We start from the raw sequence: 24,489 nt of genomic DNA, 5'->3' as shown, positions 1-24,489 counted from the left end.
TGATGACAAGTCGCGAGAGTTTGTTCAACGGGGTTCTCCTCTCCCGTTTCAACGTTGTAAAGCAGAAGCTGGCTGGTTTCAACTTTCAAACTTAGTAAGCAAAGGCTCTGGACACCCTGTTCGAGGGTGAGCATTCGTTCGGGGAACTTGAAATTCTTCGTAGGCCAGGCTCGGTTGTTCATCGAGGGGCCAGCATGCACGCTACTTGAACAGAAAGGAAAAGAAATGGACCACTGCCTTCTCAAGTGCAGGCTTGCTGGCTGACGTCGAGTAAAGTGTCCCTAGAACCCGAAGATTTCATTTCCATCGGCTCAAGCCGGGAGATAGTAAGAAAACCCAAGAAAGGTACACAAAAGCTGACAATACAGCCCATGGCTGGATTGACTCAATACCTTAATTACGGAGAAATACATCGTCGATCCCGGACCTCCGGAGATCAACTAGCTGGATTAGTCCGGTTTAACCAGATGAAAGAGCCACATGTACCTTTCCCACTTCATGTTGTCGTGGGCAGTCATCACTGATCGGGTGCGTCCTACCAACGTTGACCTCTTTCGCAACATTGAACTCAACGGCCGCAGTGTTCACAGTGTACTAAGGCCAAAGCATAGGCAATTTCGTGTGGATTACAGTAGCAAATTTTCAGATAACATAGCCCAGGAACCGCGGATTGCGTTAAGGCCTGGCGAGGGATCCTGACTTGCCAGCCTGATGCCTAACTACGGACACCTGTAGGTAGGTAGACGACTAAGACATTCAAGCGCGTGCTTCAGGCACCTAGATCTGACGAGATGGGTAAGGAGCACACATACGAAGTATATACTTTTTGTCTAATCCTTACAAAGTGAGCGGGGTTTGGCGGATTACGAGCATGTCTCGTCCAGGAAGCCACCAGACTTCCAATGATCGCGACCGAATAATAATGGCTTACTTGCGCTTGGCTGATGAGTTTCCACCAACTTGGAAATGAGATAGACACTGTATCTTGCCAGCCTAGTGTGTTTGGATCAAACAAACGTCGGATGGTGGGATAAAAACGACGGCACCAATACTGCATTCGCCGCCCTCAAATCTCGTGAGTCCTTTGAAGCGTTTGTTTCTCCCACTCTCCTCTTGAATCCCTCTCCTCACTTCGATACTTCCCTATCTGGTCTGATTCCCTCGCCATGCAGCTTGATGTACAAGGTGGCAGGTTCTAGTATCGCGTCCTAACGACAGCTGCAGAAATACTGTACATGCCTGCAAGCCTCACACACCCGCACAACACTGAGCCCACGACCTTTGACAAAAAGTGTCAGCTGGAGTAGCTTGGATATCATATACCACCACGAACAATGGAATACTTTTGTTTTGAGAAAATGATATGCTCCTCGGTTTACAATAAGTATGGGTTTCCTACATTATATTCTGTTTTGATGGTACTTTGGCATATGGCATCAGTAAGATGCTTCGCCTTAGACTAAGAACCCTGTCAAATCACATCTTTGAGAATAGCAGTTTTAACCGCAGACGCCTCCTCATGGCTCTAGTTCATCAAATTAATAGAATATCACAGATTTGAAACACCAAGGTTTTGATATCGTGGACGAAACCCCCCACTTCATGTCCTCGGACGATTACGGAGTCAAATTCAAAAGGGGAAAACACTTGCTCTTGTAATCTTGTCAACATCTTCACACACTGAGGTTTTGGATGACTGATTCCTGAATTTGGAGGGCCATACACGCAGATCATAGTTTAATCGTTTCTTTCGTCAAGTCACACCTATGTCCAATGGTCAAGCGTTTTCCCTTGCATCCGCTCTTTTCGTGTGAGATCAGCAACCAGGCTTTTGCGTCTAGGACATCTAACTTAGTGCCGAATTGCATATACTGTATTATGGACTGTTCGACCGAGCCAATGCGACTTGACTCTTGCCCTCAAAATGTAGGGAAATTGAGGGGGGGGGGGTACTACACAATTTTCCAATTCATCCCGCAACCCCATCGAAGTGGAATCAAAGTATTGGCTTTTCTCCCTAGAAACCCAAGGCACTGTTAAACATTGTTGCAGCAGAAGCATCTTTGACGCCTGCCGCAGAGACCTTAGCCTTAGCCCGCTGACACTGGTCTTTTGCAGCTTGATTCGCCTCACAAACGTTGGTGAGCTGGTCGCAAATTCGGTTTGTGATAATGTTTGGATTCAGCGCGTCTTGTTGACCCTTGGCTACGAGAGCGTCAGTGGGTAAGAAAGTGCCTTGATCTGGCTTGCGCCCAGTGCGTCCCAGTTGAAAATCCATTGTTGGCGTGCATTTGCCGAAATCAGTCCCGTCAGCCTGTCGCCGAATAGTGGCAGCCGATGCGCTAGATGCGCCGAAAAGTACAAAAAGGGCCTTGGTGGGTCGCATGTTGCAGATAGCTAGACTGAATATTGACACCTCTTCTCGAAGATTAGATGAGTGAGAGCGATGGCGGAAATGTAGAGGTGGTTCAGCTGCTTGAGGGGAAAAAAATCTGGGGTGTTGCTGCGCGGAGCGAATGATGTTGAAACGGGGTTCACAGAACCTTGAGAACAAATTGAGTTCAACTCAATGATGAAAAGAAAGATGTTAGTGTGATTGAACCGCATCACTCTCGCAGTATTCGACGAATCGATCACTTTTGTAACGTGTAGTGATATCGTGACTCCCTTAGACGATGGAAGCTCAGACTACCCTGAGGCAGATGGCGATCAAGACAGTGCCTCCGGCACTTCGGATGGTTCAAGATCAGACGGGAGTGTTTGAGGTGGGATCTTGAAGAACCAAGCACACGACACCTCTATCACAAATTATCAACATGATTGGACTATAAGATCGACATACCTTGCAAGACATTGGGGCTCCCTTGCAAGAATCGGACGGCATGACATGAGATGATGCACAGGAGACAATTGAGGCACAAATTGAGAACAATGACGAAACCGCAACCCCATCACCGATGTCGCAACCAACTAGAACCCTTATCGTGTCTCACCTCTCATTGTGAATGACGCTCGGAAATTGCCAGAAATCACGAGAACCGGCAGACTGCCCCTGACACAACGGCCAAGCGTCGATTGCGACGGTAGTTGAACTTTACAAGTCGCGGAATGTTGTGTGAGCCGAGAAAGTAGAGTCGATCAAGCGCTATCAACCAAAGGCAACCCAAAGCTTATGCCTTGTTCACAACTCTGATCATCTCCTTTAGCGCCTGATACCAGGACCTGACTCAGATCAGTTGGAAAACACTCGTAACCATCTCGAAGCCAACCAGGTTTAGGCCGCTCTGCACGGCAACAACAGGAGAAGCCTGTGTTCGGTCGAACCGTCGAGGTTATCGTCACCTGATCGGTTCAGGCCCTCTGCAGATTCTTTGTCGGGCCCTTGTTGCATAATCTCGTCAGCCGACGCTGCGAGGTAGCCAGTATCAGCAGAATGAGGATATCGGTATAGGCTTGTAGCAAGCGTGGGCTGGGATGTACGGTTGAGGATAGACGCTACTCATTGTTAGCAGTTTTGAGCAGACCATCACTAATTGTACTGGTCCCATCGGCTCTTGCACATGGAAAACCTGGCGGATGCAGTTGTTTTCATCTAGCGTCTGCTGCGTGCGTGGCTTTGCAATCTGGCTATTGTATCAACGGCGCGGATGGCTGAGTTCGTTACAGCAGCTTATCTAGCAGGCAATCAGGAGAAAATGCCGGGGCCCGTAGTGTCTTGCCAACAGTAAAATTGCGCGATGGAAGGGCACAGGCTTGATAGGGAGGACACATTTGGCTTGGTGTTTTTTTTTGGTTTTTTTTTTTTGCTTGGATCCTGTCGGGAATTGCCTCATCATGACATCTGAGGCACAACTTGAAGAATTGGAAGATAAAAAATTGCGGACTATGGAACAGTTGTTTTAAGATGATTAAGAAAGTTCAGAAGGCTCAGGCCATGGAGTCGTAATGTTGTCTTGCTCCAATAAAAGGGATCAATTTCCTTCGTTTACTCTCGAAAGGTCGAGACGGGGTGTTGGAGATATTACGTGGGAAATGTATCTGAATTCCATTGAGTGAGGTTTTCCCTGGTCTCGACCCATGCATCTCGTATCCCTCCAACTATCCCCGCCTCTAAGCCCGGGGAATTCCCGTTTACGTGCAATTGTGATTGGTACAAAGTCAATGATTCCCGCCCTCAATAGGGGAAACCCCTTGACTTTCGAGTTTGATCATTATTACACTAGTGTAGATTAAATGCAGTCGATGTGGGGCATTCGCACTCGGATTCCGGATTCAAAGGAGAAGCCTAACTTTAACGAGAGCCGATGAGTTAAAGTCTGGTCGGGAAAATGTCAAGCATTATGCTTAATTGCAAGGCCACACGTGGATTGTCAACTACCTACTGCGCGTCAGACGGAATAGAGTTCATGAGGCTGATCGACTACTATTACTACATGGCTGCAGACCATCAAGATCGTTCAACGTCTTTTTCCGACCCAGCTAAGCTGTCGATGGTGTTGGGAATTCCGGGAGTTGCGCACAAAGTCAGCCCTACCAAGTATGAAGAAGATTGTCTGCATCAATTTGTGCGTCTGGAAGCTGTATCGCAGAGGCCATCCACTTTTCCAGAATCTTACAAATATATTGCAACGTTTCCCATGGATATTACTACTACAGTTGGGCATAGAGAGCGAAATAATGTTCATGTACGAATGGGCGTTGACAAGTCTTGGTCTGCTTGGGCCAAGCGGATGGTGCAATGAAGAGGAAACCATGTTGACGCCAAGAGCCAGGAATCGCTTTACCGCCGAGTTCCATCCAAATTCGGCCATGGAGCTGCCAAGATGGGACTCCATGCCGGCACACTTGGTTTTTGTAACGTGACTAAAAAGCAATGACCAGGGAATTACCAGGTTCGTGGATATCAGTCCTGCAAATTCTAATCGTCTGTTTCACCATTACTCGTTTCCGATGGGGTTGAAACTGCTTTCCGCCCCTTCTGAGTTGTCTATGGGCTGCTTTTCTGCCCTTCTACCCTCTAATTAGAGTCCAGACAGCTGAATTCTGGCAGTCGTCTGTTTTCTTGGTCGGATGATCGACCCGAAAACATAGAACATCCTCTGTGTCCGTTAGTGTAAACATCGGGTCTTCGTGACAGTTGGGACGACCCCAAGATCCACAGGTAAATGTAACACACAGCCGTCCACGAGCTGGTCTTGAGACCATCAAAGGTCGTGTTTCTATGCCAACAACACCTCACGGCAGATACCTCAGCCTCTTACGGATACTGAACATCCCCTTAGCACCGCATGCATGTCCCCCCTTCCCCGGATTTGTTAAGTCTTGTGTGCTCTATTCAGAACCCGCATGTCACACCAGGATTGCTCACTCAGCCTTGGCGCTATTTATCTCCGGCCCAACCATTCGAGGAAGGAAGGACTTCCAGTAGGCCCCTCTTTACGCCGTAGGATTTGTTCCCTAACTTGGACACCCAACGCCACCCTTAAAGCGGTCCTTAATCTTCCATCGTCACTCAGTCCCCGCCGACTTATTCTCCCGCCAATGGATTTAGGCGGAACAAACGCATTTGATTCTGAATACGGAGGCCTTAATGCTCCGAGGACACAAGGAAAAGCGGATGGGAACGTTGAAAGTCTTGGCCATCGCCGCCAACACGGCAGATACACGAATTAGCAATCAATTCGACTTTCTCAGTAAACAGGTGGAGTCTTGGAATTCTCGGTTGGATTGATATGAAGATGACTTAATTACGGAGTTTGGTGTTGATGTTTGTGTATATCTTCGGGTGCTTCCCGTCTAAACTTTCCTCTCATGCCCATCCATTTTCAGCTTCACAAGGTCCTTGGTACCAACTTGTCTTGTCATTCGTTCTTGGTCCAAATTCACTTCTTTCTTTAAGTACATTGTCAATTTCCTCTCTTTCTCATCTATCGCCATGCGCTTCTCTACCACATCTGCCGCCGTTGTGGCGCTTGCGGCCTCTTCCCAAGCTATGAACATCTCAACTACTTCTGACCTTGACGGATCTGTGTGGCAGGCCCTCGCTCCCGTTCAGGCCCGAAGCTTTGAGCATATGCCTCGTAACCGTCCCATCAAGAGACAATCCGGCTGGAGCCCTCCCTCCAACATCGTCACTCCCCTCAAAGAGGTTTGGGATCACTGCAAGAGCACCTACTCTAATTTCTTCGGCTTCAAGAACTACGGTTGGGACCAAGTCATCGCCACCAAGGGCACCATCAACGTTTGTGTCCGCTGGGAATCGAGTGCTTCTGTCACAGAGGCTCAGCGCACTCAAGTCGCCAAGGCCCTCAACACTGCCCACCAAGGCTGGTACAAGTGGCTTTATGGCTATGATAACTTCCCCTACACCGACATTAAGGTCAACGTTGTCGGTTGGGCCGTTCGTGACAAAAGCCTTCTTCAGGGTTCTACATCTGGCATCCAAGTCTACACTGACAAGGACGCTGAAGGGATCCCCCAGTGCGCTGAGTCTTGTGGTCGTTTCTTCAACCAGAACGGCGACTACAGCAAGTGCGCGGCTGGTGCTGACCGGCACTACGACCAGTCTCTCTGGCTCACCGATGGCATGAACGGCGGTGCTGGCGGTGACTGGGGTCAGCGTATTGGTCGCGAGTACTTCATGGGCGCCCTTGATTCTGCCAGTGCCCACATCCTTCAGCACGAAATTGGGCACACTTATGGCCTTGATGACTGTGAGTTTGATTATTTCCCATGACTTCACTCACAAGTACTTTGCTAACAAATCTCTTTTTCAGTCTACGGTACGTGGTGACACATACAATCCTCAATTTACCGACATGAGACCCAAACACATACACTCAATCGTCCGTGTCAATGCTGACCCTAATACAGACTGGACCCCGACCGGTGTCAGCAGCTTCATTATGCTCGCTGGATCTGCCGCTCAGATCACCGACTTCGACGGATGGATGCTTCGCAACTGGTGGTACGAGCTCTCCCGTGAACGCGGATGGCAGTCCGGCACCTCGAGCTCTGGTTCCTCCGGCTCTGCTGCCCCCGCGAGCACTGCGTCCGCCAAGCCCACCGCCAAGGCATTGAGCTCTGCTCCCGCTGCCGTTGCCGCTACCACTGCCGCCACCACTGCCGCCGCCGTCTCAACTCAACCCGCTAACTCCGGAGCAACCGTTGGCGCTTGGGCTCAGTGCGGTGGTTCTGGTTACACCGGCGCCACAGCGTGCGTTTCCGGCTTCCAGTGTATCAAGACCAACGAGTGGTATTCCCAGTGCCTCTCTGCATGAATCTGATAATGCATACATCCTTGGCGTGTTCGAACTGCATGCCCAGGCTACATCAAAGGTCCCATAGCTCCTTGATGTAAATGCTTGGACACATGCAGTTAACATTTTCAACTTCCCAAGAGGACTTCTTGTGTATAGGCATTTTTCGACCCCTGAGGTCCCATTTTCTTCCGTACATATATGTATATAATCAACACCGTCTCACTGTCTTACTGAGCCCATGTGTTTTTCTTCTCACACTTCCACGTGATATTTCAACCATGACTACTGATATGGACCCATTAACGAATTCCCAGGTGAGGCTAGGTCTCAGCCCGATCACTGTATGGGAACTAAGCATTGCGGTAGTTTTCGTCGATGAACCGACGAGTGCGAGCAAATAATACTTTGGCCAAAACAGCCGCTTGCTGGTCTTTGGCGCTACTCTTGAAGTTTGACGTCTGATGCTTAAAGTCGAAGGCGATTCTGCGATTCTATCCTCGGCAACATCTACACGGACATGAAAACACTGGCGGATGCTCTCGCGATACGTAAGGTAGCCGATAAGACGTGATGTCTGCTTGCGGCAACAGTAGATCAAATTACGTTAAGGTATTGGAGATAATCCGGATGCAACTCAGATAAGGCATGTAGGATCGCACACATAGCCGTTGTTTCGCTCAGTATTACTCTGCTATGTGTGAGCTGGGGTTGGTATCCAGCCTTACGACTACCAATTATCATACTGGTATTCCAGTTGTTGCCAATAGAGCACATGGGATCTCGTCTGGGCTGACCTTGATCGGCCCTTGAAGTCTACAGTACCCAAAGTTTACTGAAGCAAACCGAAGACAATCAGATCTCCACAGTCAAAGATCGATATCGATTTTATGAAATAGTTACGGAAAGCGTGCTGTCCTGTGGACCGCAACTCCCGCGCATCCATCCCTTCGACAGACTTTACATCCACACGACGCGGCACTATACGACATCTGACGTAGGTCAGCATGGAGCCCGAGGCGTTCTGGTAGCAGGACCGTTGTAGTGTGTTTCCGAAGTAAGTATCCCATCGAGTGCAGAATGGCGTCAGTACATTGCCACTCGGGGCAGTAACGAACCACTCATTATATCACGTTGTTTCGTATTAATATTGTATGATTTCTCGCTGATGCACTCAATCGAAGTTCAAAGGGGAATCAGCGTTGGTATAAAATGGAAGACTATGTACTGACGCCATTCAGCGCTCCACGGGACGTTGCTGGGCAACGACGCTTGGAATAAACGAGTATCTCAGCGGAGGTCACAAATCTCTTGGCTACAGAAACTCATGCGCCTGAACTCTGGTGCGGCTCAAAACGGGGTTAATGGCACGTCGTGTGATTTCTCCGTTGACTGAGAACAGGCTCCATCGCGGCCCCGGCCCACTTGAGAAACTGCCGACCCGTGACGAGCGACTGAAGCCAGAAGCACCAAGCTGAACGGGTGGAAGCATGGAGCATTCCTAGTCGCAGTTGTTCTCAACTAGTTGGCAATTGTTATTACGCTTCAAAACTAGCAACGGCCGAGGAAGATGAGGCTCAAATGCCAGTAACAAAGCCGTTCTTGCTGCCTACGGCCGGCGCCGACGCCCGCTGGAGACCGGCGGGGTTATGCCTGTCGTCCCTGGTACGCAAAATTTTTTGCTTGACGCGGATCCAATGATGCTTGGGATGGCGGATACTACTTCGGCCTGACTCACGGAGATCAGCCGGATTTAGACGGCGGCGGGTCAAAATGCTAGAACATGAGGAAACTTTTAGGAGGATTGCATTATTAAAGAGTACGGATTGCGCAAGACGGTCTTCAATCACGTCTTTGCCAGTCGGACAATAGTGGTATATGAGGACTCCTTGACACCTTGTTTTTACCTGAGCTCGTGCTTGGTTGATATTTCGAGTTGAATTATCCAGCTCGCTTGCTGGCAGATGTACTGGGTATTATTAACTACTGTGTATATTCTTCTCTCGTCAACCGGCGCTGTACAAGCACACTTCTTCCTCAACATCGTACATCTTTTAGTCATATTTTCTCGTCATGTCCATCGAACGGAAGCATCTATCCAGCTCGGATTCTCAAGACCAACCAGTGACCTAAGCACTAGCAGCGAGGTTCGTTACTTGGTGGGTAACAACGAGGCCTGCAACAGCGGCCGACGTCAGAGTCGACATGACGCCAGAAATGAGCGCAGAAATCGCCATGGCACTGACATCGCCACCACGGCTAGGGGCTAGCTGGCCAAGGATACCGATCTGAATACCAAGGGATCCAATGTTACCGAAACCGCAAAGGGCGTAGGTCGCAATGAGCTGGGAACGGGGAGAGAGGTCGAGGTACTCGGGCGTCTTCATTTCGGTGAAGGCAACGTACTCGTTCTATTCATATACCAGTCAGTATCCGAAGTCAAGTGGTCAAGCAACATCCAGATAAGGAGGTGCACTTACAGCAATAACCTTGAGGGCGATCAAGCGGGCAACCTTGAGAAGGTCGCCGTTACGGGGAACACCCAGGAGGAACGCAACCGGGTAGAAGATGTAACCGGTAATCAGGTTGAGAGTCAGAGGAGGGTCGTTGATGTTGATGTAGCCACCCCACCAGGTCAGCAGACCATCAACGAGACCGATGAAGGCCAAGATGCACAGGATCGATGCAACAATGGTACCGGCAATCTTGATACCCAACCAAGCACCGTTCGCAAAAGCATGGATGGCGTTCTTGGCCTCATGCTCATCGTCGTCAGGGATGACGACCTTTCCAGCAGTCAAAGTCTCCTCCTTCTCGGGGTAGCGAAGCTTGGAGATAGCAATAGAGGCGGGGATGGACATGACGCAGGATGACACCATGGCCTGGGCATTGAGACCCAAGTTGATGTAGGCGACGAGAGTGGAACCAGAGATGGTTGCGAAGCCGCAAGTCATGATCTGGTGGATTTCGGCCTTGGTCATGTGAGGGACGAAAGGACGAACCAACATGGCAGACTCGCCCTGGCCGATGAAGGGAGTGGCAGCAGCGACGACAGCCTCGGCACCAGACACGCGAAGAGCCCAGAAGACGAAGGTTGCGAACTTGCCGATGAACCACTGGAGGAAGCCGATGAAGTAGAGGACCTGGACAATGGCGACGAAGAAGATGATGGGAGGAATGACGCCAGTAATGAACCAGTGAAGGTCAAGCACACTTTCAGCAGTGAGGAAGGCCGTTCCCTGGTTGGCGAAGCCAAGCAAGTCACCAGCTCGATCCGCAATGAACTTGAAAATGTCGTAACCAACGCCGGTACGAAGGACAAAAAGCGCAATAATGTACTGCGAAAGCATACCGCCAATAACGGGACGCCAGTTGATACGCTTGCGATCGTTCGAAGTTATCCAGAAGCAGGCCAGAATGACGATGAGACCGAAGATGGAAACGGCACGGTTCTCGCGGTTGTTGTCGGCCGACTCCTCCGAGACGAAAGAGCCAACGAGCATGACAGCGAGCGTCACGGCACCACCGGCGATAGTGCGGAACTTGGCAGGAATGGCGTTGTAGATAACGAGAGCAGTGTGTTGCCACACAAACTTGATCGGCCGGGAGACGTAGGAGCTCGGGACGTAGAAGAAGAGGAGGCGGAGAGAGATGCAGAGCCAAACAAGGAACGGAATAACCCAGTTCTTGTCATTGCGGTGCTCGATGAGCGAGGCAATCCACCAGCCGGTGAAGAAGCAGAAGAGGACGAGGTGGAAAACCCACTTGTACCTGCGGTAGAAGGTTTTGAACTTGGAGGGCTTCTTCTCCTCCTCATCGTTGGAGGCCACGACGCCAGTCTTCTCGCCATCGTAATCAGGGGGTCCGCTGAGCTTGTCACCCTTCTCAATGTCGTGGGGCTGGACAGAGTGCTCGTGTAGGTGGCTCTGGTGCGGGACGGTCGTCTCTCCGGTCCTGGTGTAGGTTACATTGTCGTCGTGACCCTTGGCATCGACACGAGCGCTGTGGTGCAGATGTTGATGCTGGTGCTGGTTGTGGATTTCCAGCGCCGGGTCAGAGTTGCGACGGGGTGGCGTGCTCCCGGCCGTGGTGGTGGTCTGGTTGACCTCGGTGACCTGGGAAGACATGGCTGAAGGATATGCTTCCTAGAAGCGCACCGATAAGGAGGAGAATAGATGGGAGAAAGGTAGGGCTGAAAGAGGCGTTGAGCGGTTTGACAACCAGTTCTTTCAGTGGTCCGCCGTAACGAGGAGACCGTAGGCCACGCAGTTGAAGGCGCCCTGGCGTACTTTGGGGAGGTTGACGGCGAGAGACTCGAGAAGCAGCTGCACGAGACAAGACCCTTACAATAGATTAGTCTGGAGGGTAAGCTCTCTTTAAAAAGCCCCAGTGCGACCATCAAGAAATCCGAAAGTAGTGCCGAGGCTAGGCTAGGCAAGTAAAGCAATGCCTACGACTCGTCGACCTTATCAGCAACCAGGTCAGGATGGAGTTCGCCGCCCTTGTGGTGTGGAGGAGGAAACCCTCATGCGGTTCGGTGCCCATCTCGGTGGATTGACCCAGATTCTGGACGAACGGCTAGCCAACGAGGGGTGCGGGATGGGATGGGCGACAGGGTTCACGGGTGTGGAATTGACGAACAACTACTGCACCAGAGATACTGGGTGGCCAGGGTGTAGAAAGGGAGTGTGGGAGGGGAGCAGGTCCGAAGGACGCCAACGCGACAATCAGGGACGAGATTGGAGCAGATTGAAAGAGTAGGTAGGTAAGACGATATCTTTGGAGACAGGGCAGACGAGGGAGTGGCAAGCCGCCCAATCTGTGTGTGGGCCGGCCGCCGACGGTTCTCGTGAAGTGCCAGACTGGCGGACGATACGGATACTCTGGGGTCTATCAGCAGCACTTTCTGGTCTTGATTCCTGGCAATACGACGCTATTGATACTCTCTCAGGTTTTTGGACCCCTGGTGAAGCTATTGCGGGCCACTTGGGCCAGACAGACGGTGTTGTGACGGGAAAAGTATCTGTCAAGCAATCGAAACCAAACCCACTCGCGTACGCCAAGGCCCACCGATTCTCTAAGTCGACGGGGTCAAGATACCGGTTGGGTTAATCAGAAAAGTTTAGTCTTAGGAACCCTTTGATTGTTGCTCGGTGTGCTTGCGATAAGGAATGTAATTTTTTTATTTTTTGCATTTTGACAGTAGCTGGACAGGGATAGTCGCCGCACCCGACGGCACAGACTCTCGATCAGAGCCGGGCCAAGACCTTTAGCTCTCGACGTGAGTGGCAAAGCTAACGGCGTGCTTCCGGTTCTGGAAGGTTAATGGAACGATGGATACTTGCGGTGGAGTCGGCTGAGATTGGAGAAACGGGACTGGATGTGGGAGAGATGGTCTAGCAAAAGGGCAGGGCTAGCGTGTGGGTGTGAAAAGGTTGCCGAGTTTGTTGGACAAACAATTGGCGGTCCCGGCAAGGATCGAGACTGGCCGAGCTCGTGGGAGAGACGCGTCGGCCGAGTCCACTCACGAATCATGGCCCTGGAACCATGTTGAGATCTGCTCGTTTCTTCTGCTGTCAGGTATCACGGCCAAGCACTAGCAGCGGCCAGCGAAAATGTACTCCGTAGACTCGTAGATACTCGGACAGAGTACGGAGCACTGTCGTCTAATTGAAGGATTTGAGACCTCCGGTGCCTCCAATAATGTTGAGGGAGAGAGTTCCCGGGGATCACGTTTGGTGTCTTTGACTAAGATCTTTGAGGGGCTCCTGATAGGCTCAAGACCGGGCCTGTTTCTGTACGATGGTCCATGGAAAGGTGTGTGGCAGATCCTTCCGCTCTGCTGGGCACGAACATGGCCAAGGGGCCGACGCCCAAGACCCTAAGAGGCGCACGAAGTGACCCCCAAGCTGCCAGAGAGACACGGAGACATGCGGAGAATCGGGACTGGCTGGCGATAGCTGCATCAGCCGCCGCGGCGCCACAAACCATGGATCGAAAGGGCCGCTAGAGGCCGGTGAGCACACACGCCCACGGCACAGGTTGAGATGCGAAGTCTCGACAGTTGGCACCTGCTCGAGACGTACTATCAAAGTATCAATGTCTGATGCTTGATTGGGGCACAGGATCTTGACCTGCTGCCAAAAAGACGCATGGCTGCTCACCTTGCGACTGAGTATTGTAAGATCAACGATAAGCGCAATCCCTACTACTATATCCGCAGGCATTCACTTCGAGTTCATACGGATGCGGATGCTCAATTGGTCTCTCAGTAATGTGCCTTTTCGCCATGCGCACTGCTGGAGCAATGAGGCGAAATGAAAAGCCAAGATTGGCGAGCTAGCCCTGTCATTCGTAATTGCAAGCAGTAAGCGAGCCCTATGCTTCGGATTCCTGACCCGGACCGCACTCTTGCGATTTAGTTGACAGAGCAAGTACAGATTGTTGGAGGGTGCTAGGTAGGTAGTGTCGGCAGAAAGTCAATCTTGGGCTTTCCCCAGCCCTTTCTATCAGTGCCCTCAGTTCCTCGTCTGGGCCTGTGTCGTCGGACAGGGCCGAGAAGACGGGACCTGGGGATGAACATCTGCCAGATCGTCACTGTCAGTCGAGAACTCCAAAGTTCCTCCTGAGCACGAGCACCAACAGAAAAGGGCCTGGGCCTGGGCGTCTCTAGCATCCCCAGTTCGTCCCCCCCCTCTCACGCCCATGCTTCAGCATCCGCGTCTTAGTGCGCGCACTAAGGGTGCCAGGCGCCGGGCGGGCAGAGGATATGCTCCACGCCACCCTGGGGAACATGAGCAAGGTTGTCGGGCCTGTTAGGTTGCGGATTGCAGCCGTCGTATCTGTGTGCCCAATCCAGTCAACGAGCGCGTGCGACTCGGCTGTCGAGATTGGCCCAGCACAAAAGTGCCATGCCTTTCGCTTTTCAGCTTCGGTCGGCTCCGCCATTCCAATCGAGTCTGTTCAATCTGTTGGCTGGGAACCTGAGGACTACAGCATAGCTCTGTTCTCTTTACAGGCATGTGAAGTGTTTCTGATGATAAGCTTAAGGTGAGCTCCGACGATTCCAATGCGAAACTGAGCCTGGCTCCTTCGCTGTCCTCCGACAGCCATTTATCTACAGTTGAGTCTTTGCGCGCGCAAGACTGATCCCTCGATGCCCGTTACGGAAGAGCCAAGTGACCATTATCAGAAAGAATAATACTAAGGGACTGGGGACTGCGGACTTGACATTGTGTCGCCTTCGATGCAGTATGCGAGAAAGGGATATGTCCAGCATCCCCGTCGGCTCCCGCATTGAGAGCGGAAATGATTATCAATGGACTGGTTAGCTGCGCAACTGGGTCAGCCAAAGACCGCGGATCCAGAGACGCTACCACGTGTGGTCTCCGCCCCCAGATCCAGCATCGCGGACCGCCGCATTCGCAGAGTGGCAACGACATTACCTGACTCCGTACTCCGTACAGATAGAGCCTTTGAAAGTCGCGACTCCACTCCCGGGCATTCGAATCACATACAGGCTACAGCAAGCACATGACGGGCAAGCTGGGTCTTACTCTTGGCTACTAGGAAACAGAGTAAACCCTGTTTATTCCACGATGTCTGGACACACTTACGGTCCACGGACATTAAGATGCACAATCAGTTTCCCTCGAATCGACATCTATCCGTACAGGCTCCATTTTCCCCCCAAACCTGACCTCCTACGTACTATAATCCTTGTGAAACTAGCGCGTGTTTGTGACAGCTGCCTAAGCGGATTTTTCTAGCCAACATGACAGTTCTCTTATGAGGATACCGAAATCCCACTTGTCATTCAAATTAAAGTGAGCTTGCTCGACGATCGTTACGTGATTTCCATTTGTTTTTCTTTAGCATGTGCATGAAAAAGTCGGTATTGCTGAGATGATGCCATCACCAACCTTCTGAAAGCGGCTTGTGAATGTGCGCTTGTCACACTGATCGCGAAGGGACAGGCCTCAGCTATAAGGTCCTAATACGAACCTCTTTCTGATACAAATGTCCCGGGCCGTACCATTGAACCTGCTTTTGTTGTATGTGATTTGCGCGGCACTCACCAGTTGTAGGCATCGTCATTCGCCAAAGGTTCTCTTTTGCCAAGTAGACAAGGACTAAGAGATACAGTCACTCCGATAGCACATGCACAGTGTTATGGGAGCCGGCGATACAGGAGATCGAATTTCCCATAGGCTATTCGAAGCAGGTACCTTATTCTAATGAGGTTGCAGCCAGGAATAGACCAGAACGATACCTGAGAAGCTGCAAGACAGGTTGGCTGGTATCGCCTATGGCCTTGTATCCGAGGTGGCTCGAGGAGAGCAACAGACGAGGCGAGCAGCGATCTCCTAGTCATGGAATTGGTAACAATTATGTCGAAGTTTGGCTAGCCGCCGCCTTGATTATTTTCTGGGACGACGCAGGTCGGCGTGATCCGTGAAAGACATCGAGGGCCAGGGGGCCAGAGAGCTTTGAGGCTGAATCAGACGCGGAATCTATGAGTAACCGGTTCAGACTAGCGTTATTGGCTGGAGTGGTGATTTGAAGATGATTCCAGATAAGATGTTGCAGAACGACTTTAGTCAATAAGTATCTTCAATTCTGCCTTCGTGTGCCGGCAGAAGATAAACCGGCTTTTCTCCCGATATACTAATCGAAACTATTGTTAAGGATGGGGCATATGTCTCCTGAACGTTGCTAAGTATTGAAAGCTACTTCACTTGTCTTTCATGAGGCGTTATTGGCAACATTAGTAGCGGAAATTCGTGTGGTCTTGGAGAGTTCCATTAAGTACTATATTCTTATGTCTGACGCTTCCCGCCTGCTCGTGTATCGTTTCGAGAATCAAATCAATCGTCGTCTAACTACTGTGCCCCTGCAATCATCTTGACTACATCAGGTCAAATAATGAACCGTGTGACAGATCATTGCTGCTGCGCAACTGCCCTTTGACTCTTCTCCTGCACCTCTGTCTTGTAGCCCTTGAACTTCCGTGCCGGAATTTGCTTGATGAACATTTCATCGAGCTCCTCGTAAGACCTTCCAGCAACCTCGGGTTGGTAGAACCAGAGATAGACAGTGGACAGAACGGAAAGGCCGCCGAAGATGAAGGCCACCTTGGCACCGAGATTGGCTTGGTCGGGGTTGAAAAGGAAGGGGATAACAAAGGCCCACATGGTCTGGGAATAACGGATTAATTTCCATATCAACAATATCAAGAATGACCTTTGGTGGCAGGATTCGACTTACGAAGAGACTGTTTTGCAAAGCCAAAGCCATGGAGGCAGTCTTGGCACGGAGACGAGAAGTTGCAACCTCGGTCAAGAGAGAATAGGCCGTGGCTCCAATAGTGACGTTGTAGATATAGCAGTACACCAGCAGCAGTGCGACTGTTCCCTTGACAGCACCAGGTGTGGCAGCCACCGCAAGACCACCAGTAATCATGAGAAGGACTGTCAGGGTGCACATTCCCCAGAGAGTGAGGCCGCGGCGACCAACTCGATCAATGAGGAACCATGCGGTGACGTTACCGAGCATGGACATGACCTGCTGCACGATAGCAAGCGTAAAGCTCTCTTTTGTGCTATATCCGGCCAGTTGCTGGTAGTAAGTAGAGTACGATGCAACGAAGAATACACCTAAACAGAGTCAGTCAAGGGCAGAATTGTGAAAGGACACTAATAACGTACCGCACAGAGCCTGGATACTCAAAGGGGCGACTGAGATGATGGTACGGCGAAGGTTGGACTTGCGGAAGCACTCAGCAAAGCTGGCGCCGTCGGTCTCCTTGCGTACCTCAGCAAGGGTGAGAGTAATAACAGATAGACGCTTCTCGACCTGGACCGCATCGTAGCCAAGACGGCTCAGAGACTTGGCAGCCTTCTGCATCTTGCCCTTGCCAACCAACCACCACGGCGACTCTGGCATGAAAAACAATAAGAGAGCACCAACGCCGCTGATGCCGTATTGAGACACAAAGATTGTACGATAAGCCCAGCGGTCAGTTCGAGTTCCAGTCTCGTTGACGACCAGACTGACGATGAATGGACCAATGGTGAAGGCGATAGCCGCAGCGGCGGTCAAGATACCGCGGAGAGCCAAGGGTGCGATCTCGCCAATGTATGTCATGCTGACTGTGATGAAGGCGCCAATGGGAAATCCGGCAACAAACTTGCCCGCGAAGAAGATCTCGTTGGTGGTGCTTACTGTCTCCAAAGTGATACCTGCGAATATGAAGGCGTAGCTGATGAAATAGGTCCATTTGCGGCCGATGCGGTCGGCCACCCAGCCAGCACCGAGGGATCCAACGACGGCACTGTGATGGAGAGTCACGTCAGCTCATGACGGAAAGCTATAAGAACAGTGCACATACGATGCGACAGGGGCTCCGCTGTAGGCAGATTGCCACTTTGCGGGTAGAACATAGTTGCCATTGAATTCGGAACCGAAATCCTTGCGGAACTGGGGGATTCCAATGACTGTTCCTCCCGCCTGGTTGTCAAAGCTGGTGAGGATGAGGACGTATATGGCGTAAATGCACCACACAAACGCCCACGGCTGGTTCTTGATGGCTTGTAAAACAGTTTCGTCGTGATCTTCTGCCGTCGCGGCGTGGCCAATCTCCTCTACGTGCTCGCCCTTGGCCGCGGCGATGTCGTCCTTATCGACGATGGACGTCGGGAGCGCCTCAAGGTGTTTGTCGTCCATGATCGCCGTTCCTGTCAACTCTGGGTAAGGAAATGGAAGTATCGAAGATGTTTAAAAAAAGTCGGGCCGAACAACTTAAAGTTGAGAGAAAATCTGGGGAAGCACCGACGATCTGGGGAAGTTGAGGAGTTCGAGACTGTGGAACTAGGGCAAGGTGTAACAAAGCCGGGAATGTCCCCGGTTCTTATTGTCTAAAACTTTTCAAAAACCTTTCAGACGAAGGCAGTTGTAGGCACTTCTTCGGATCAACGTCGTCTCAATGATCGGCCGACAATAACCCATAGTCTATAGCGCAAGCCCCCTTTCTCCCTGGTGGCATTCCTCGTCAGGTCCGAGGTCAGGCGTGATGGTCCTGAAGGTAGACCCGCCCCCTCACCCAACCATTTGGTTGACTTTTGCGGGGGAGGGGCCGGGCTGTCTGCATGGTGGGAGCCCGGGGAGTGCGTTTCACTGATGGTTCGGCCATGTTGCGAGCAAGTGTTGACCTAGGGAGGTTGCCAATAGCGCGGCGCGGTAGATAGCCTCCCGAGTCAGTCTATGTCCCGAAGAATAACCTGAGGGCTTTGGTTGGTTGTGACTGAATGGCTTCTGACCCAAAGAGTGACAGTCAGACTAAGCCATAAGATGAACTTGGACTTGGTGCCGATGCCAGTCACGCACGCCAGTGGTGGTCAGGTTCTGGACATGGACTCTGGCCTGGGCCAAAGGTGTCAATGACCCGCCATTTCGGTAGTCCAGTCTGGGGACCCCACAGACACGGCTATACCCCGGCTCGTGCATGAGAAAAAAGCAGATGAAAGATGCGGGGGGTTGACCTGAGCATCGTCAGAATCGCGGGTTGCTGCGAGTCTCTGGGGACCTAGGCGGTGGTTGTTATCGTGATGGAAGTTGTGCTTGGACATGCTTCTTGTTTCTCGAGACGAGCGACAATCACCATATTCCAGCATCGAGAATGATATGCCCTTGTGTCTAGCAAATCGAGAGAGCAGGCGTATTGTGAACTTGTGGCAGCTCGGCATTTGCGTAAAGGAACCTCTTCTAGCTTGGGGCCGTTCCTCGGCCTAATGGTGCTGCCAAGGAGTCAAAGGCTTTTGCAAAACCTGAATGAGGACCTTGCAAAACGAAGCCTATGCTAGTCCGGCCGCAGCTCATCCGTAGTTCTGCCGTTGTTGAACCCTCTTCTTGCGTCCAGCTGACCTGGGCCATTGGAGTTCCAGACGCTTGTCGATTCAGCTTGTCATGAATCCTGACTCTTCCTCGGTATATCCCCGCACCGGCCCCAGAAATGGTCTCCACGCCGACATCGCCATGGGTCTGAGAAGTCCCGATTGAGCAATCAGAAGCGTCAGCCACATTCCCCTCAACTCGAGCTTCGGTGCTTTCGATTGCCCTTCTCGGGTGGTTGTCACACCGAAGCGTTTATGGATTCTGTTTGGGATCGTGGCGTCTTCAAAAGCATTTCCAACGACCTGGACCTAAACCCATGTTCTGCTGGCAACCACAGACGAAACACAAATCTCAAGTTCATTTTCAGCCCCCAGTCACACGCCTTGTCCTTCCTAGTCGACTTTAAGCCATCCACCCACCATGGCAGATGCTCCCGAGGATATGGTTGAGAGCGTGCTTCCGACACGCTGGAACCGAGACTTTGAAAAGATTGCCAATGATCTGTGCCCGCAGCTGCAGCGATGGACACGAACACCTCAACGCGTCATCACGTTCGACAAAGACGAGAGCCAATACTTTGGTGTCCGTGCCGTGCCTGCGGAATACCCCATTGACAAGTTACCGTCCAAGACTTGGGGAAAAGGAGATGGCTTCATTCTCGACTTTGGTATTCACATGGTGGGATATCTCTCGATGAGACTAGAGTCCCGGGGCGCGCACATGGACGCCCCGTGCAGGTTGCGCCTCACATTCGGCGAATCTCCTTTGGACGTAACTCTCGGCATGGAAAATGTCAAGACATGGATCAGCACCAGCTGGCTTCCGGACGAAATTATCAACATCGACATGTGCCCTGAGGAGGTCTCTCTATCCCGACGATATTCGTTTCGCTTCCTTCGAGTGGAAGTCATCGACACCTCACCCAAATACAAGGTTGCATTTTCCGACGTCAAATGTCAATGTGTTAGCGCCATCAGCCAGAACCACTCCCTGGAGGCTCCGCAGTTCAACGATTCTCTCCTCCAGCAGATTGACCACGTTAGCATATCGACACTGAGAGATTGCATGCAAACCGTCTTTGAGGACGGGCCTCGAAGGGATCGTCGGCTCTGGAGCGGAGATCTTCGGCTTCAAGCACTTGCAAACTACAGCACCTTCCGGGACTTCAACCTCGTCAAGCGCTGCATCTTCCAATTTGCTGCCGTTGTTCGCGAAGATGACTCCGTGCCAGCTTGCATCTTTGAGCAGCCTCAGCTCACGCCTTCGACCGACTACATTGTAGACTACGACGCGCTATTCGCCGCCATTACGTACGACTACGTGGTGGCATCGGGTGACAAAGCTGCGGGCCACAGCCTCTGGCCCACCGTCCTCGGCTGCGTGAAGCGGGCTCTCACGCATCTTGATGCTATCACTCACGCGTTTGACGAGTCCAAGGGCGAAGGATGGAAGTTCCTTGACTGGCAGCCTGGGCTGGAACATAGCGCAGGACTACACGGTGTCCTGCTTTATTGTCTGAAAGCAGCTAACTCCTTGGCCACGGTCCTCGGCAAGGAGGCCCCTTTTGTGGACCTCGTAGCCCAAATGACCGAAGCAGCGAAGGTGTTTATTTCTCCAGACAATGTCTTCGTGTCTGGACCCAAGGCACAGGTTAGCTTTGCATCAGCGTCTTGGCTTGTTCTTGCAGAGGCCCTTCCGCTGGACATCGCTCGCCCGGCTCTGCTCAATACACTTGCACACCCCGACGCTCTCAAACCCTTGACCCCCTATCTATGGCACCATGTGTGCGATGCCCTCGCTACCGTGGGCTTGTTCGATAAGTGTGTGGAGATCATGACCAGTTACTGGGGAGGTATGGTCCGCGCCGGTGCTGACACCTTTTGGGAGTGCTACAACCCCGAAGATCCTCGGGCAAGTCCCTACGGTGATGCTCGAAACAACAGTTTCTGTCACGCTTGGAGCTGTACCCCGACGTACCTACTAAGGGGGAATCTGAGAGAGTTTCTCGGCGTCAAGGAAACGAAGTCGGTCACCATGGGTCACTTGGACGAATATTGGATCAAGTCACAGGTCGGGAGTCAATAAGACAGCAGTCAGTCGGTGATTAGTGTAATTTGAGTCATGTGGTAGACGCCAGAGAAAGTTGATAATCATTTCCCGAATGATATGTGCAGCTTGGCTTTTCCAATTAAGTATGTACAGGAAAATGAGATCGGCTCGTTTCTTGTCGAGCCGGGTCCTGGTTGCTTCATGTTCATGATCTTCTCGCGCTTAAGCGGCGCCAGCAAGAGCACTGGCGGGCTTGGCACCAGGGTAGAAGGTGGTGGGGATGGCGGGGATATCGATGGACTTGGTGATGCCGAGTCCGGCGGTGACGAGGCCGGGCATAGTGGCAGCGGAGTAGCTGGTGACGGTCTTGGTGGTAGCAGTGCTGGTGTAGGTTCCAGAGCCGGTGCGCATGCAGTGACCGGTGCCGAAGGCGTTGTTGCACTTGTCGACGATGGAAGAGCCAGACTCGGTCCAGATGTTGATGCCGGACACGTCAATGTTCTCGCAAGGGACGGCGGCAGCGCAGAGGGCGACCACGGGACCGCGAGCGGCACCGTTGGCGGCGGTACCCTTCCAGTTGGAGAAGGTCAGGTTCTTGTACTCGACACCGTTGCCAGCGACCTTGCTCTGGCCGGCCCAGGCAGAGTCGATCTTGAGGGAGTAGGCGTTGCCGTGACCGATGAAGTTCTCGAACTTGGCGTTCTGGAAGGCACCATCACCACCGTTGTTCTTGATCATGAGCATCTGGTTGGAGTTGGAGGTGTAGACGTTGCGGTAGTGGATGTCGGAGATGGCTACAAACAATCCTTGTTAATAGTTGCATCGTCATGGAGCGAGTCCTCTCGGGACCTGAACGTACCAGTGTCAACGCCCAATGAGCCGATACCACAGCCTCCGGACCAGTTGCAGAAGACATTCTCGACGAGAATGTTGCTAGACTTGTTCTTGACAGTGACGCACTCGTCCTTGTTGGTGACGGCGACGTCGTGAACGTGCACGTTCTTGGCAGCCATCAAGTTGAAGCCATCAAGACCGCCCTGATTTCCACCACGGACAATCATGTTGTAGACCTCTCCGTTGGTGACGGTGTCCATGACGAAGTGGAAGGCCGGTGAGTCGACGAGAGCAATGTCATGAACGCTGAAGTCGGTGACAGAGACGAATCTCAGGAGACGAGGTCCGTAGACACCGCTGCCCTCTGTCATATCGTCAGTATCGTGTCGTGGCGATTGGTAGGAGTGGGAATGGCTTACGCTTGTGGAACTCATAGCCATAGCCCTGCATGGCACCCTTGGAGTTGCCGCTGTAAAACTCGACATCGGTCGACTTTTGGACAATAATCATGTGGCCGCCAGCAGTTCCAGTGCGGTAGATGGTACCCTCGAGGTTGATGGAAACACCAGTTCCGCCGGAGAGAGTCTGCCAAGTGCCGAGACCCCATTCACCGGCGGGGATGAGAATCTCACCTCCGGTCTTGCAGGCGTCCCAAGCGGACTTGAGGGCCGCGCCGATGTCTCCGGTGGCACCGGTCTTGGCGCCGTAGCTGGTGATGTTACATGTCTTCTTGGCGGCCTTGGTAGCAGCCTTGGTGGTAGGTCCAACGGTGCCAGACAGCTGGGCGTTGGCCAGTTCCGGGATAAGAGCGCCCAGCGCAAGGAGTGAAAAGGAAGCAAACTTCATGTTTGTAGATTTTTAAACGAGTGAATACCGACAGGAACGTCGAGAACTGGAAGAGCAAAAAAAAAAAGAAAATGAGAGGCACCGGAATGGGAAGATGGGAATGAACAGCGAAAACGATCAGTTTGTATCTCTCTAAGAAAAAGGGCCCCAATGAGATGATAAAAGGAATCCCCTTCTCCGATTTCCCCTAACTTCCTCCACCAATGGGCCCAGCAGCCTTACCTCGAGTCCTCGACTCCTGTGGTCGATTCGCCATTTGCAGTACCCACGCCGCTTCCGCCAGCGACCCCACGATCCGTCCCATTGTTTGTGGGAAATTGAACGGAACAGGTGCTCTGGAGAGTGGCTGTTTGACGAATCACGAACATCGAGCCCTCTGCATCCGGGATTCTGAGGCCGTGTTAATTAATTAAAAGAACAACACAGACAGTGGGCTCAAGAGTGAGCTCGCTTCACTCAAATGCCGTCCAAATGGGTATTAGAGGTATGAAATAGAGTACGTGGTGGCGCTATCGGGGCCTGGCCGCCAGACCATTCTCTTTACCCCCGGTAGTTACAACCAGGGGTACTGCTTGTTGGACTGCTTTACCTCAGCATCCCTACGAAGTACTCTGCAAAAACACAAGGTCTAATCTTCTCGACGAACCAGGGCCATCAGGGGCCGACCTGGAGCGGTGCTGGGGCGAGCTTTGGTGAAACAAAAGGAAACGGCACAGATGAGCCGCGTCATGGTTGCTGTTCGTCCCGTCGTGGTCAAAACTTCAAAGTATATCTCATCTGTCTGGCACACGCTGCCCACGGCAAGGGCCACAGACTGATTAAAAAGAGATGACCCAGCCGCATCTTCTGCCCAACAAGTTAAGGAACTGTCTCAACCATCATCCCGCATTTTGGTATAATCACATCAAGATCCAAACTGGGGGGCTGACGACTGATGATCTAGGCGCGGCAGAAATTCTACCCAGCATCATGTCCCACGTCCCAACGAGAAAGTATCGGCATCCCACTGCCGGGTCAAGTTCGAAACGGCCTAGGGGGAGAAATTTCCAAGTCCTTATTTTGATTAACAGTGTCCGCAGCCTTCGTATCAGATACAGAACGTCCGGGTATGCACTTCCGTATACCGTCGTCCGAACTGGCCAAAAACCGATGCTTCTGGAACTGCTTCCATTCGGACTGCCAAGCGCCGTGTCGTAACGGCGATGCTCCGTGAGCCAAGACGGGGACGTTGAAGCAACAGATCGGGACCACTATCGGACTATGCGTGCCGTTCGGAGAATATTCTCTCTATCCTCCTTCTCTTTCGGGAGTTGGCCCATCACGAGTTTTCCAGATTTTTCAGGGCTTTCTCGATGTGACCCGCTGTGCAATGGTTCGAGAATCTAGATGAAGATCTTCTTGATCAGGAACTACCATTTATTGGCTACTGCCGGCACTTGACTCGCCCACGCAAAGAGCCACAAAAAATGGAGCGGAACCTCCTCCACTAGTGAGCTCGTCAATGATCACGGGTTCTGGGACGGACTGCAAACGCGGCTCAATCAGCGGTCTCGCTTCTTAACTTCAACCCTTAGAAGCTAGAAGTTCTAGGAACAGATGGATACTGCGT

The 24,489-nt window shown here is 51.9% G+C and overlaps 5 protein-coding genes across 5 annotated transcripts; 2 read left to right on the top strand and 3 right to left on the bottom strand.

Annotated features, from left to right (window-relative positions):
• Window positions 1-5,935: 5,935 nt before the first annotated feature.
• On the top strand, window positions 5,936-7,280 carry N0V96_010791 (uncharacterized protein; the record flags this gene model as incomplete). The annotated part of the gene is made up of 3 exons (XM_065759045.1): window positions 5,936-6,713; window positions 6,777-6,782; window positions 6,874-7,280. The coding sequence occupies 3 exons, from the start codon at window positions 5,936-5,938 to the stop codon at window positions 7,278-7,280; spliced, it is 1,191 nt and encodes a 396-aa protein (XP_065612355.1).
• Window positions 7,281-9,388: 2,108 nt separating this feature from the next.
• On the bottom strand, window positions 9,389-11,386 carry N0V96_010790 (uncharacterized protein; the record flags this gene model as incomplete). Its single annotated transcript, XM_053189153.1, has 2 exons — window positions 9,389-9,670; window positions 9,740-11,386. 2 exons carry the CDS (start codon window positions 11,384-11,386, stop codon window positions 9,389-9,391), a joined length of 1,929 nt encoding a protein of 642 aa, XP_053053141.1.
• A 4,815-nt stretch (window positions 11,387-16,201) lies between these two features.
• Window positions 16,202-17,984, bottom strand: N0V96_010789 (uncharacterized protein; the record flags this gene model as incomplete). Its single annotated transcript, XM_053189154.1, has 4 exons — window positions 16,202-16,456; window positions 16,527-16,915; window positions 16,967-17,592; window positions 17,650-17,984. The coding sequence occupies 4 exons, from the start codon at window positions 17,982-17,984 to the stop codon at window positions 16,202-16,204; spliced, it is 1,605 nt and encodes a 534-aa protein (XP_053053142.1).
• A 1,587-nt stretch (window positions 17,985-19,571) lies between these two features.
• On the top strand, window positions 19,572-21,236 carry N0V96_010788 (uncharacterized protein; the record flags this gene model as incomplete). Its single annotated transcript, XM_053189155.1, has 1 exon — window positions 19,572-21,236. The coding sequence occupies one exon, from the start codon at window positions 19,572-19,574 to the stop codon at window positions 21,234-21,236; it is 1,665 nt and encodes a 554-aa protein (XP_053053143.1).
• Window positions 21,237-21,422: 186 nt separating this feature from the next.
• On the bottom strand, window positions 21,423-22,880 carry N0V96_010787 (uncharacterized protein; the record flags this gene model as incomplete). The annotated part of the gene is made up of 3 exons (XM_053189156.1): window positions 21,423-21,994; window positions 22,060-22,398; window positions 22,454-22,880. The coding sequence occupies 3 exons, from the start codon at window positions 22,878-22,880 to the stop codon at window positions 21,423-21,425; spliced, it is 1,338 nt and encodes a 445-aa protein (XP_053053144.1).
• Between the last annotated feature and the right edge of the window lie 1,609 nt (window positions 22,881-24,489).

This window comes from Colletotrichum fioriniae, assembly GCF_027942845.1.
Source record: "Colletotrichum fioriniae strain IMI 355084 chromosome Unknown scaffold_15, whole genome shotgun sequence".
Taxonomy (NCBI): domain Eukaryota; kingdom Fungi; phylum Ascomycota; class Sordariomycetes; order Glomerellales; family Glomerellaceae; genus Colletotrichum; species Colletotrichum fioriniae.
This window is presented reverse-complemented; position numbering and strand designations above follow the sequence as displayed.